At 42.8% G+C, this 14,430-nt stretch overlaps 1 protein-coding gene across 1 annotated transcript in view; it reads left to right on the forward strand.

Moving 5' to 3' along the window:
• The first annotated feature begins 3,348 nt into the window (after positions 1 to 3,348).
• Positions 3,349 to 14,430, forward strand: part of LOC130198387 (collectin-12-like) — a 44,464-nt gene continuing 33,382 nt past the window's right edge. The window contains 2 exon segments of the mRNA XM_056421538.1: positions 3,349 to 3,801; positions 6,267 to 6,317. Of these exon segments, the coding sequence (XP_056277513.1) occupies positions 3,726 to 3,801; positions 6,267 to 6,317 (127 nt within the window). The 5' untranslated portion in view covers positions 3,349 to 3,725.

Here is a 14,430-nt window from a genome sequence, read left to right on the forward strand (position 1 = left end):
TACATGTTCCTCGGTAAGTCTGCCACTCGGGGGCGCTACACATCTGTCTAGACATAATAAACTACAGCCAGATGTCCATAACACTCAGGTCAGATAATGACTTCATTTGAGGTGGTTGGACTACAAAGATGTGTCTCAATGATACTTTAGGAAACCTGCAGAAATACCAGTTACATAAAAGCTATCATTTTATCTGATTTTAAACTTTAAATCAGACTTCTGTGGGGCAATATGAGGACGCATGATTAGATTTTAGCGTTTACTCATAAATTGAGTTTCAGTTTGTTCTAAATCTAAATGTTTCTATTGCTTTGCTGCATAATTTGAACCCCACAACTAGTGAAGAAGATTTCCTTCTTCAGTGGACACCTGTGTCACTTATCAGGCTAACCGATAACAGCTTTGCCCGTGTTTAAAAAAACAAATTCCTACCATTAGGGGGTCAACAACAGGGGTCACCCCCCCTAATAAGAGTCATCATAGGGCTCAGCTCAGGGCTGTGTTTCTGTCTGGACTCTGTGGTCAGGCTTCATCAAGTCAAGTCACAAAAGCTGATATCATATCTTGTTTACAGGTTTGTTAACCTGTAAACAAGATAAACTGCACCTGCCCCAGTTCCGCCACACGAGGAGTTACATGACTTGGCATCCAGCAGGGATTTACAGTAAATGGGGATGTACTATATTTATGTTATTAAGGGTTTAAGCTGCTGTTACAATCATCTCTATTGTGCCCTCCTCTCAACACACCAAGCTGTTGTTTCTAACAGGCACTAAGATGAGGACGAGAGGCATACCAATCTATACATACATGTATCATTATGAAATATAAACAAATCTAAAGAGGCACAATTTCTTAAAATTAGCAAGAAAACGCAATGCAGTCAAAACGACGGGAACATGAAGCTAATAAAACTATCGTAACATCATATATACGGAAAAAAGCATGACCCTATGAAAACAATCGACTCAAGTTAAACACAAACTACACAGTTATGATGATTAATCAAAAAAAGAGCAGAGAAGGCCCAGAGAGGCCATCCCAGCAGAGGAACTCACCAGCAGAGGACTGGAGGGCTGCAGGTTTGTGAGGACCTGGAGATCTATTTGTGCTCGTTGCCCTCCGGCGTCATCCTATTCCTGTCCTTGATGTTGCTTAATCCAGCATTCAACACACTGCCAGAGAGGTTTGTTCTAGATAAACCGTTGCTTCGTCATGTCAGACATGTTTACACATGCGGAGACATGCAGTCATTTAATATACGTCATCATATAAGGACAAATGTGTATTTTTTTAATTTTGGGCATATATCTGTCCCTTTTAATCCCTACATGCAGAGAGGTGGTGTCATCACGCCGCGATACCACGTAGTGTTTCTGGCACTTGATCGATGAGGGAATTAGTCAGTGTGGGATTATTATTATGAAGCGTGTGGTAAATCTCGAATAATAGCCGTGTGATGACCTCATGAGAGCAGAGCTGCATCCTTTTGACACATAGGTGACTGTAAATATGGAACCAACTCAGAATAGCTGAGTCATTGTTTTGAGGCCTGTCATGTATAAATTACTACCAGATGTGGATCCAGAGTAGTTTTTGTAAAAAAGGGAAACTTTCCTCCCATAGGTAGCTGTTGAGCATCTTCCCTCGTGGAAAGTGAGGACCGACTCGGGGTGAACAGGTTCCTCTGTCCCCATCGCTTCTCTGGTGCCCCATCTCCCTCAAAAAATCTGCCCTCTTTGCATTCTGTGAGCCAGAAAATAGAGTCCTCACTGGATAATAATCTAAACCAGCCAGAGCGTGAGCTCAGTCTGCAGCTGACACCTCCAACACCTGGTTCCCATATAACACTGCAGGCAGGAACGTTCTTCCCATGTTCCCCCGCAGGTTTACTCAGACGTAAAAACAGTCGACAACAAAAAAACAAACCTGGGCCTACACGCACACAACCCCAATGGAAGTGAATCACAAAAGAAGTGTTTTCACACTATGGTTGAACTTTAGCTATTGATCTCGATAAACATGAACGTTGTCGTTGATCTGATGTCGCACTGCTGAGTTGGTAGAGGGATGTGTCACCGTGGAGGTTCAGCAGCAGGTCCATGTAACCGGCTCACGATGGGGTCCTGTGTTAAGTCGTGTGCTCCGGATCAAAGCGTCCTGTCCGGAACTGAAGAGATAAACAGGTGCAGGGGAGGAACTGCTTCACAGAGACCTGGAGTGATGGATGAAACGCTTGACGTCTGAGAGCTTCGTTGAGTTTTGTTTGAGGGAGCAGGATCTCGTTCAACAGAAAAGCTCGGAGGGGAATGTGGAGCAGATATTTCCTCCGTCTAAAATACAATAATGAGCATGCAAAAAGTGAGCGAGGCCTGGAAACTCCAATTAAAAAGAGTAACAGTTATTGCTTGAGGCATATTTTGGCTTTCAGCCAACTGCATGGTTAACAAACAGCAGATGTGAGGAATAAATATACTTCATTGTCTTCTGTGAACACGGAGTGATCACTCTCACTAATTAAAAGCTGCTATAATATCTATTAAAAAAAGACTGTGTAATATGAAAAAGATTTCGCTCATTGTGATAACCCTCCAGGCTGCAGCATCTTTTAGCTCATTGTTTTAGTTTAACTGCCTTCAACTTTGTTGTTTTGGTTCAAGCCCACCGCTCTGCTCAGTGTTCAGCTGAAGCGAGCCGCTGGTGTCAGTGCACACAGATGATGACTAGCTGGAGAATAAATAAGAGCACTCAGCAGCTGAAGAGACAGAAAAAGAGAAGTAATATTGGGCTTCTATTAATCAGAGACACCATTGGCCAGAAGCACACAACTCCAAAATGTGACTTTTTCTTTGCTCCGTCCCGATGCGCGCAATGTCGGAACTCTGCGGCGCGCGAGACGGCGGGCAGAGGACTGTTAACGCGACACGTAGAGACAGAAATGACATGCTTCTGCTGTAATGTGGCGCTATAGAAAAAGTGACAGGGGGGCGGTCCAATTTTTTTTTTATGTCATGCGATCTACCATACTACGCCGCGATCGACTGGCAGGTCGCCGCGATCGACGTATTGAGCACCCCAGTTAGAGGGTGATTTGGGAGAAAGTTACTCATGTTTACTAATATGTGTGGACTGTCTGTGGTTCCCCTCCAAGGCAACAACTTTTCCACGTTTCCCCCTTATCATGTTTTCCCTCTATCCAACATTACAATTGAGGTAATCACAATTAATTATTGATTAACAAGACAGTGACTTTAATTTTAGTGTAAGAAAACCGAAGTATGAATGAAACAGGAATGTGTTATTTTTATTACAGGGCTGCTTTTATTCTGACGCACACACACACACACACACACGCGCACATAAATCAGGGGTGCAGATGAGGGAACACGTGGTTTCTCCGTGCAGCACCACTTCCTCTCACGTTCGGATTCCTTCACTTGTTGCTGCCGCGGGTAACAGCAGAGTGCTGAGCTGGACTCGGATCCAGCCTCAACCTCAGCATCTCTCCGAAGAGAAGATAGAAGTGTCTCACTTGCTCGTCTGCAGCTTGCATCACTTGCAACACAGTCCATTCCTGAGTTACCTGCCCCAGGAGAGCGTGCCCAGTGTGAGGACTCCCGGATGGAGCTTTGAACTCTCCCTCCTCTCCTCTCCAACTCACAGTGGATATTTGGATACTCGCAGTTCCACGGTGCCGTGCGCTCACGGGGAGCTTTTTTGGGCAAATGCCAATGCGATGCTGCGGATGTGACTTCAATCAACAGCTTCACAACGGCACAGTCCTGTAAACCACAATGAAAGGTAGGCTCACTCACGGGAGGAGGCATGAGAGACCGAAAGTGAACTGAAGCACGCGCCTCGATTTCCATCGATCATCATCGGATCTATTTTGTTCTTCCGCTCGTGCAAATATTCCTGTCGCACTTTTCTTTGTCACTTTTCTGCCTCTTTCTCCCGGTTTGAGGCGCGAGGAATGCGTGGGCTGCATCTCTCGTCTCACATCTGGTTTCAATAAGGGGATCTCTGCTTGGGATTGTTTTGCATCTGGCTGCTGCTGCCGCACATCAAACACTGATCTACACTCACAGAACTATAAACAACAGAGCGCAACTAAAATACACATGGCAGCAACTTCATCTTATAGTCAATTAAAACGTGATGTGTGCCTTTAAAGTGCCTTCCCCTCTTCTTTTTAATGACTTTCACACACGTTGGATCAAACGTGTTGGCATAATGAAATAAGAGGCAGCTGAAGGAAACACTGATTCAGTTGAACTCCCGTGTATGGACGGCTTTATTGTGGTGGGCCCTAACGCGCACGCGCGCGACCCTTAAGCCAATGATGTGCTGCCTTTCGACGCGTTGGGGAATGTAACAACAAAGGAGGAAGTGAGTGAGTGAGTCATGGTGGCCGTTAGTTATCAAGTCATGCATTTAAATAAAGGTTTATTTTAAGGTTGCCAGATGTGATTCTCATGTGGTGCCCTGATGTTTCGTGCATGTCATTCTCACCCTCTCACAAAGGCTTTCACAGGTCAACCACACTGCATGACTCCCATGACTGCCCCCTGGTGGTCCGTTTTAGAATACCATCACACCGCGTTGCATTGTGGATATGAATATGAACTCCCAGCTTCCACAGTAGCTACATATTTAATGTGACTGCCATGTTAGCCACTTCCGGTTGCTCCAGTACAGAGGCGACGGGGCTGTAGTGGCTAGTGGCTGTTATTTGTTTCGGGTAATCGATTTATTCTAGATTGATTTGCTCTCTGGTTTCTTTTTTGTAGTTCTTGTAGTTTTATAAGAACTGGACAGCACTGTTAAAACATCTGCAGGTGTTCTGGAGGACCAGCATGCACCTGTGAAGGTCTACAGTTTTCCTTTTTAACAGAGCGACAGAAGCAGCACCGAGGAGCCTGTTATCACAAAGTCCCCTTAAAACGTTTTATTACAACTTTAATAATTCTTCCCCAGAAAAAATGCACTCGTTATTAATGAAAGCCATGAGATGTGGTCAAAAGCTCAGGATGAATTTATGGTTGTTTGTCACACTAAAACACTTAATGTATGATCATCAGGCATCTTTTGACTGCATAATGTGTGTGGTCCATGGCCCTTTGATGTTAACCTTGTTTTATTTTGATTATTGACTAATAGCCACTACAGAAACAAACACTAATATGTTTAAGATACAGGAAGCTAAAAGCTATAGTCAATCGTGATTTTCACAAAAGATATCGACATATTTTAAGTCATCATATCCAGTAACTTGCAAAATATAGAAATTATAATGCCGTTTAACCGTCAACTATGTGTATTTAGGACGCATAAATGCTGTTAACTTTTCAACTAAATGTGTCTGAGTTTTAACAACGATGCCTCGACATCTTTCGACCTGCAAAATCAGTGCTGGCTGGTATCCATTTAAATGGTGTTGAGCAATCCCTCTTTGTTCTTATGCCCCCACCGCAGCAATATTAGACTCAAATAACAGATTTTGACTCACTAATTTATCTCAAATCAACTCTGTTTCCAATCCTTCAGACAAAATGCAATGAACTCCATTTTCTCAAATGGCTCTTGAAAAGCCAAGCATACTTTCGGGAACATTACCATTGTATTTGGGACACAAATATTGTTGCTTGGAAACACAAATATGACACTGAGTATTGGGGTTGTTGGGGAAAAGATTCCTCCAGTAAGATGTGGTTTCAGATTCTCTACAACGGTTTCACCTCTTAACTTGCTCTGCTCTCCGCCATGAGACGTCGGCTGGTATTTCTCAAGAACAGTCCTATGAACCTATTAACTTAAGGAGGAGACATGCAATGCACCACGAATAAGACGATGTAAGAGCGAGGGCTCTGTAACGTCGACATTTACTTTATTGTTTTGTGTCTGAATGTTGTGGAGTTAAAAGTCCTTCCTCCTTGGCATGCTCTCTGTTGGAAGGGGAGGCTGAACTCTGGGTGTCTGGAGGTAGAGAGTCACATAGGACGGGTTTCCTCCCCCAAGGTGGTGAGATTACATGTGATTCTGTATGACATGGGATACTCTGCTTACGGCCGAGTGAACGCAACATTCCTCTGACTGTTTTCTGTATTTCTCTCCATGTACACAAGCCGCGCGGAGAGCTTCACCGATTGGGGTTTGTGTTGCAATAAACAAATAAAGCTATTTTAGTCTGAGGCAATATACACACATAGAGTCAAATTAACTGTGTCCCGGTTTCTAATTCCTTTATTTCTGTGTTCTCCCTCCAGACGATTTTGCTGACGAGGAGGAGGTGCAGTCCTTTGGTTATAAGAGATTTGGTGAGTATCAAGTGACATCTTGTTTTCCAGCTGTGAACCTTGACTGGTTCATATCCCTTATGGCACATCCTCCAAATTATCGCATAAAGACTATTTTCTTTAAATACAATATTTTCCTTGGCTGTACTAATTCACAAGGTCAACAGAAGGCCAGACCTCATTTCCCAGAAAACACAATTTATTTTTGGCTGCTACTTTCTTTTTTAGTTCCCTGTTACAGCACATGGAAAGGACAACCGCAGCACTCTGGGTGTTCCTGACCAGTTGCCTGAATTTGTAAGCATATCAGCATCTCGGTGTACTTTTGTTTCACTCAGCACAAAACTACACATAATAACTTGGTCTAAAACCAAAGAAAATCCATCTTGAAATGGTTCAGTGCTGATTTCCTTTTCTTCAAGTGTATCTGGTTCGAAGATCCAAATGTTTTCCAGACAGGTTCATAATCTCACTCACTCATCGGGCAATACAAATTATGCCCATTGGCCAGATGTTGGTACTTTCTCCAGCTGTGTGTACCGTGTTAAACAATGTTACATTCACACATTCCTTGAGTTCGAGCGGATCTCCTGACGTGCAAGACACCGTCTTCTCCACTGGGAGAGGTTTAAGGAAAATATTTTAAAAACCTCTCCCGAAAAATATCCCTGAGATTTGATTCTCGGTTTAAAAGACTGTTACGTATAGGCATCAATACCTATCCTGAACGCATCATCTCACTCTTCCGGTAAGCTTTGGTTGCCAGCTCAACAGCGAGCATGACTTCTTCTTCTCTCCCTCCCGCTCCCTCTTGCTCAGTGTGTCTCATGTATAGTTATCCCCCTGCCTCCCTTAATGATAACGATACATGCAACAAGTGTAGTTTATTTGCTAGGTTGGAGGCAGGTCTCAGTGGGTTAGATGCACGGCTCCGCGCTATCGAAGCTCAGACAGCTATGCTAGTTAGCCCGCCCTCTCCCGTAGTCGGCGCGGAGCTACAGTCAGCTGTTAGCTGTGCCCAGCGGTAACCGTGCAGTCGGATGGTTGGGTAACTGTTCGCAGGAGTCGTAAGTCTACACAGAAGCCCGCTGTGCACCAACCACTTCACGTTTGAACCAGTTTTCCTGCTCAGCGACACACCCGCTGAGGAACACACCCTGGTTATCGGGAGCTCTATAGTCAGGAACGTGAAAATAGCGAAGCCACGGACCAGAGTCGTGTGCCTCCCGGGGCCAGAGCGGGCGACGTGGAGTCTTGTTTGAAGCTGCTGGCTAAGGATGGCGGAGATACAGTCAGATTGTAATACACGCGGTGGTAATGACGCCGAGCCCGCTCGGAACTCACTAAAATTAATGTGGAATCGGTGTGTGCTTATGCCAAGACGTTGTCGGACACCGTAATTTTCTCTGGCCCTCTCCCAAATTTGCAGACAGACGAATTGTATAGCCGAATGTCGTCTTTCAACCGCTGGCTGTCGGTGGTGCCCAGCGAATAATGTGGGCTACGTAGACAACTGGAAGACTTTCTGGGAAAACCTGATCTGATGAGGAGGCGGCATTCATCCCACGTTGGACGGAGCGTCTCATTTCTGCGAATATGACCAAGTTGATCACGGACTTAATCTATGACAACCCAGGGTTCAGATCAGGAACCGGGAGCAGAGTTGTAGTTTAACACCCTTCTCTGCTCTTCCATTCGAGCAGTTACCCACCCTTGACTTTAGAGTAGAGACTGTGTCTGTCCCACGGCCACTTCAATTAAATAAATCAAAAGTAAGCAGAAGAGGAGTCGTACACAATAACCTTATACAAGTTAACACAATTATTTCAGCAGTGCAACAAAATAGGTCTATTAAATGTGGTCTCCTAAATATTCGATCTCTGTCATCTAAAGCTGTGTTACTGAATGATTTAATATCAGATAATCACATTGATTTATGTTGCCTAACTGAAACCTGGCTGAGCCATGAAGAATATGTCTGCCTGAATGAATCGACTCCTCCAAGTCATATTAATACTCACATTCCTCGAGGCACCGGTCGAGGAGGTGGAGTAGCAGCCATCTTTGAATCGAGCCTATTAATTAATCCTCAACCAAAATTACACTACACCTCATTTGAAAGCCTTGTTCTTAGTCTTTCACATCCAACCTGGAAAACACTACAGCCAATTCGATTTGTGATTCTGTACAGGCCACCAGGTCCATATTCAGAGTTTATATCTGAATTCTCAGAATTTATATCAAGTTTGGTTCTTAAAACCGATAAAGTTATTATTGTTGGAGATTTTAATATCCATGTGGATGTTGATAATGATTGCCTTAGTGCTGCATTCATCTCCTTGTTGGACTCGATTGGCTTCTGTCAGAGAGTACAGAAACCCACTCACAGCTTTGGCCACACGCTTGATCTTGTTCTTACTTATGGCGTTGACATTGAGCATTTGAACGTCTTCCCACAGAATCCTCTTCTGTCAGACCACAACCTCATAACTTTTGAATTTATACTACCGGAGTGTACTCCGTTAGTCAAAAGTTTCTACACTAGATGTCTAACTGATAGTGCTGTAGCTAAATTTAAAGCGATTCCTTCTGTATTTGATTCGATACCACGTCTCAATATAACAGAGGACTCCTGGTCTAACTTTAGTCCGTCCCAGATTGATCATCTTGTTGACAGTGCCATAGGCTCTCTGAGAATGACACTGGACTCGATAGCCCCTCTGAAGAAGAAGACAGTGAGGAAGAGGAGGTTTGCTCCCTGGTATAACCCTCAGACCCGCAAACTGAAGCAAACGTCACGAAAGCTTGAACGCATATGGCGTTCAACTAACCTCGAAGAATCCCGCTTAATTTGGCGAGATAGTCTTAAAACATATAAGAAGGCCCTCCGTAATGCCAGAGCAGCCTATTACTCATCAATAATAGAAAAAAATAAAAACAACCCCAGGTTTCTCTTCAGCACTGTAGCCAGGCTGACAGAGAGTCACAGCTCTGTGGAGCCGAGCATTCCTATAAACCTTAGTGGTAATGACTTTATGAACTTCTTTAATGAAAAGATTTTAACTATTAGGGACAAGATTAATAATTTCTTGCCCATAACCAGTGCCAATCTGTTCTCAAGTGGAATGGCCTTGGAAACCGCTGTATGCCCTGGTGTATATTTGGAGGGATTTTCTCCTATCAACCGTGACCAATTATTTTCAACGGTTTCTACTTGAACACGTCTACCTGTCTCTTGGACCCCATCCCGACGAGGCTGCTTAAAGACGTTTTGCCTTTAATTGGCGGCTCTCTATTAGATATTATCAATGTGTCTCTGCTAACAGGCCACGTACACTCCTTCAAGGTGGCTGTTATTAAACCTCTCCTGAAGAAGCCCACTCTGGATCCAGAGGTATTGGCTAACTACAGACCGATCTCTAACCTCTCCTTCCTCTCCAAGATCCTTGAGAAAGTGGTCGCAAATCAGTTGTGCGACTTTCTACATCATAATAGTTTATTTGAGAAATTTCAATCAGGATTTAGAAAACACCACAGCACCGAGACGGCACTGGTGAAAATTACAAATGACCTCTTAATGGCAGCAGATAAAGGACTCCTCTCTGTCCTGGTCTTGTTAGACCTTAGTGCTGCATTCGACACCATTGACCATGACATCCTGTTACAGAGACTGGAGCAGTCGATTGGCATTTCAGGCACGGCACTAATTTGGTTTAAATCCTATTTATCAGATCGATCTCAGTTTGTATTTGTAAACGATGACGCTCGATAACCACCAACGTTAATCACGGAGTTCCACAAGGTTCTGTGCTTGGACCAATTTTATTTACCTTATACATGCTTCCTTTGGGCAATATTATCAGGAAACACTCCATAAACTTTCATTGTTATGCTGATGACACTCAACTATATTTATCGATAAAACCAGAGGAGAGCAACCAACTCTGTAAAATTCAAGCATGTCTTAAAGACATAAAAACATGGATGACCTGCAACTTCTTGATGTTAAACTCAGACAAAACCGAAGTAATTTTAATCGGCCCTGAGCACCTCAGAGATCAATTATCTGGTGATGTGGATTCTGTAGACGGCATTGCCCTGGCATCCAACACCACTGTAAAGAATCTTGGCGTTATCTTTGATCGACTTGTCCTTTAACTCCCACGTAAAGCAAATCTCAAGGACTGCATTCTTTCATCTACGTAATATTTAAAAAATCAGGCACATCTTGTCTCAAAAAGATGCAGAAAAATTGGTTCACGCGTTCGTTACTTTGAGACTGGATTACTGCAACTCCTTATTATCAGGCTGCTCTAATAAATCTCTTAGGTCCCTCCAGTTGATCCAGAATGCTGCAGCTCGTGTTCTCACTAAAACTAAGAAAAGAGATCACATCACTCCTGCACTAGCTGCTCTGCACTGGCTCCCAGTAAAATCAAGAATCACTTTTAAAATTCTTCTCTTAACCTACAAAGCCTTGATTGGTGATGCTCCATCATATCTTAAGGAGCTTGTCGTACCATATTGCCCCACCAGAGAGCTACGCTCACTAAATGCGGGACTACTTGTAGTTCCTAGAGTCTTAAAAAGTAGAATGGGAGCCAGAGCCTTTAGTTATCAAGCTCCTCTTTTATAGAACCAGCTTCCAATTTCAGTCCGGGAGGCAGACACAGTCACCTCGTTTAAGAGTAGACTTAAGACCTTCCTCTTTGACAGAGCTTATAGTTAGGGCTGAATCAGGTTTGCCCTGGTCCAGCCCCTTGATATGCTGCTATAGGCTTATAGCTGCCGGGGGACGATTTAGGATGCACTGAGTACCTATCTCCTCTTTTTCTCTCCTTAAGGATGAATTTTCATCTCTCCATCACACGTTACTAACTCTGCTTTCTCCCCGGAAGTCCTTTTGACTTTACGTCTCATGGGGTCATCGGACCCTATGAGACGACATAGATCCTATCTGCCTGATGGATCGTCTGGGTCGTGGAATTCCTGCTCATGACTACGCCACTGTCCTGTTGAGACTCCGCCCACTCCTCCTCCCCACCGCCATCTGCCTGATGGATCGTGGAGGTCTCCATCGTGGAATATGCCTACTATGAACTATTCATACACTCTGTCATATTCATTGAATGTATTTTAACTCTAAATCTGTCCTTCTGTACACATTACATCTATTGCATCTGTCCATCCTAGGAGAGGGATCCTCCTCTGTTGCTCTCCTCCAGGTTTCTTCCCTTTTTTTCCCCCTGAAGGGTTATTTGGGAGTTTTTCCTGGTCCGATGTGAGGTTTTGGGGCAGGGATGTCTATGTGTACAGATTGTAAAGCACTCCGAGACAAATTTGTAATTTGTGAAATTGGGCTATACAAATAAACTGAATTGAATTGAATTGAATAGTTATTCAAAGAAACTGATAATTTAGTGCCTCTGGCCCGCGTACAGAGGTCAGATTAATGTTACCAGCCACCACAGCGACACTGGTGTTTTCACCGTGTGAGTCTGTGTGTGAGTCTGGTGTTTATATGTGTGTCTGTCACTTCAATAGCATCACAGGTGTAAACACGTTGATGTGATCCCATCGAAAGGGAGTTTTGAGTTTATTTTTGTTTTACATTTTGTTACTAATACCGGATTTATTTTTTGTATCAAACAAGGAAAAAGCCACATCTCTCTCTTTAATGCATTCATGTATTATTTTGCTTTAAGTATTTGATCAAAGAACAAGTAAACATGATTTAAGAGGAAGTCAGTTCCCTCAATGCTCACCCTTCCATCAGTCGACCCATGTTGGGAGTTTACATCCATAATTACGTAGTGACGCCTAATTTGCAATCTCTCAATGCTGTTCCTGGGAACTAGAGTCCGGTTTAATATTTATAAACATGGTCGCCATTAGCCAATAATTACCTTTCTGCAGCTCTATAATGTTCTTGTGTGGGCCCCAAGTTTTATGGAGCTTGGTCCCTTCATCAGTGATAATATTATATTTGTGATAATATTATATTTGTGATAATATTATATTTGTGATAATACGGCCTCAATGCAGATAAAAGTAGACCTGGAGATGAACAGCAACACATTTCACACCCATTGGAGCTAGAATATACATTCTGTAACTTCGAAAAAATGTCGCCCTAAAGAACTCTTTCTGTAGTTTTAACCTTGAGCTTTTTTGTCTTGATCTATGTCCTTCACATGTAGCACCAAATGTAATTTATCAATATAATATAGTATAATATAATACACTAAGCACACACTTATATTGCATTATCATCTACGTATAGCACTGAATATGTATAGTTATGTTAATATTCATAATGCTTTCTAGCAATAATATCATAAAACATTATACATTTTTATAATGACTTATAAGGTCAAATGAATTATAATCTTTGCATAATGAAATATAATCATGGATTAAATCAATCAAATATTTTAATGTATAAATGTTTTTTTTAAATGATGTAAATGATAATTAGTGTTATAAAACATAATTAATATGTGTGAATGTATGAACTCTATCTTCTGTATATTATAACCAATCTACAATAAACATTGTCTTAAATTCACTGTGTCCCACCGCTCCTAGACACTGTTTCTGTTATCCGCTGCTTGCAGCAGTAGCTTTTCTCTCTTTGGGAGCATGGCTTGTGAGGAACAATAACTTCAGTTGGAAGTATTTGTGTTTCTCGATAACTTTCTCCTGCTTCTGTCCCAGAACGGAGATCAAGTTTCAACACTTTGAGGTGAAATGTTCACAGTGGTCGCTGTGATTTAAGAGGTGTCTCAGAGCATGTGTGTCTTCCAGACACGCAGTCGTACGCCAGGAAGTGTGCGTGCAGTAGGAGTCCACATTGTGTGCCATCACGATACATTTACACATAAGTGTGTGTTTACTCGACTTTCTTTACAAGAAAAGGAGTGTTAAGATTTCCGGCATCCAACACTTTAAAAAAGAAAATGGCAGAGTCCATGTTGAAGAATTACTGAACACATCTGTACTTTTGACCTTCACTGCTTGACCTCTGGTTACTAAGCAGCTTTACTACAGGACCACGGGTTGAAGGAACACTCCAACAAAAATGTAGCTGTCAACTATAAAATACTCACTGCTAAAACATGTCAAAACATTCACAGAAACATCTCCTGTGACTACTGAACCATCGAGTTAGATCCTTTTCTGAAGACTCTGCATGTATTGTTTCTACACTCGTGTATTCAGGGTTTCTTTTTTGTTTGAGGATTTTAGGAATTGTGCTTCTGATAGATGAGAACATTTATACCACTGTCATGTCTGTGCGTTAAGTATGACGCTAGTGCTAGGAGACAATTAGCCTAGCTTTGCTTCTGGAAACAGGGAGCAACAGCTAGCCTGGTGTAACTAGTTCCCAACAATCCACCCATCCGTCCACTTCTATGCAACATCTCCACCGCAGTGACGACACGACTCTTACAAGTCACTACGCCTGCTTCTTGTTTGCCCCGAAAACTACAAATTGTAGTTTTACATTTCTCTTTGTGGACAGAAGAAGAAGCTAGATAAAACGTATCTATATGTGAGCTTTAGAGGTGCTGGTGAACAAATTATTGAACTCTGGACAGAGCCATGCTAGCTGTTTTTACCCTGCTTCTAGTTTTGAAGCTAAGCTAAGGCTAGCTGTTTCCCCCTGCTTCAGGTCTAAATGCTAATATAAGCTAATGCTATCTGTTTCCCCCTGCTTCCAGTCTTAATGCTAAGCTAAGATAATGCTAGCAGTTTCCACCTGCTTCCGGTCTAAATGCTAAACTAAGCTAATCACCCCCCTCCAGCTCAACATTTTGAGCAGAGACCAATCTTTTCATCTCGCTAGTAATTAGTAAGAGTATTTTCTAAAAGTTTTAACTATTCCTTTCACATGTCATTTATCGGTGGCTTCCACACATAGGCTACTTGTGCGCTGGCAGAGAAATACGTTCTATGCTTCTCGTGCGTCCTCAGTCAGGAGAGGAATGTAGTTCTTGACTCATTTTGACATCTGCTTTCCACAAGAAGTCTATTATCCCACCGAGAGTATGTCCAAACCTGAGAAGTTGCTGAGCCACTTCCTGTATCCACACTGGAAGTTTACTGAGTCCAAACCGTATATACCCCGAGT

This window comes from Pseudoliparis swirei, chromosome 8 (genome assembly GCF_029220125.1).
Source record: "Pseudoliparis swirei isolate HS2019 ecotype Mariana Trench chromosome 8, NWPU_hadal_v1, whole genome shotgun sequence".
Taxonomy (NCBI): Eukaryota; Metazoa; Chordata; class Actinopteri; order Perciformes; family Liparidae; genus Pseudoliparis; species Pseudoliparis swirei.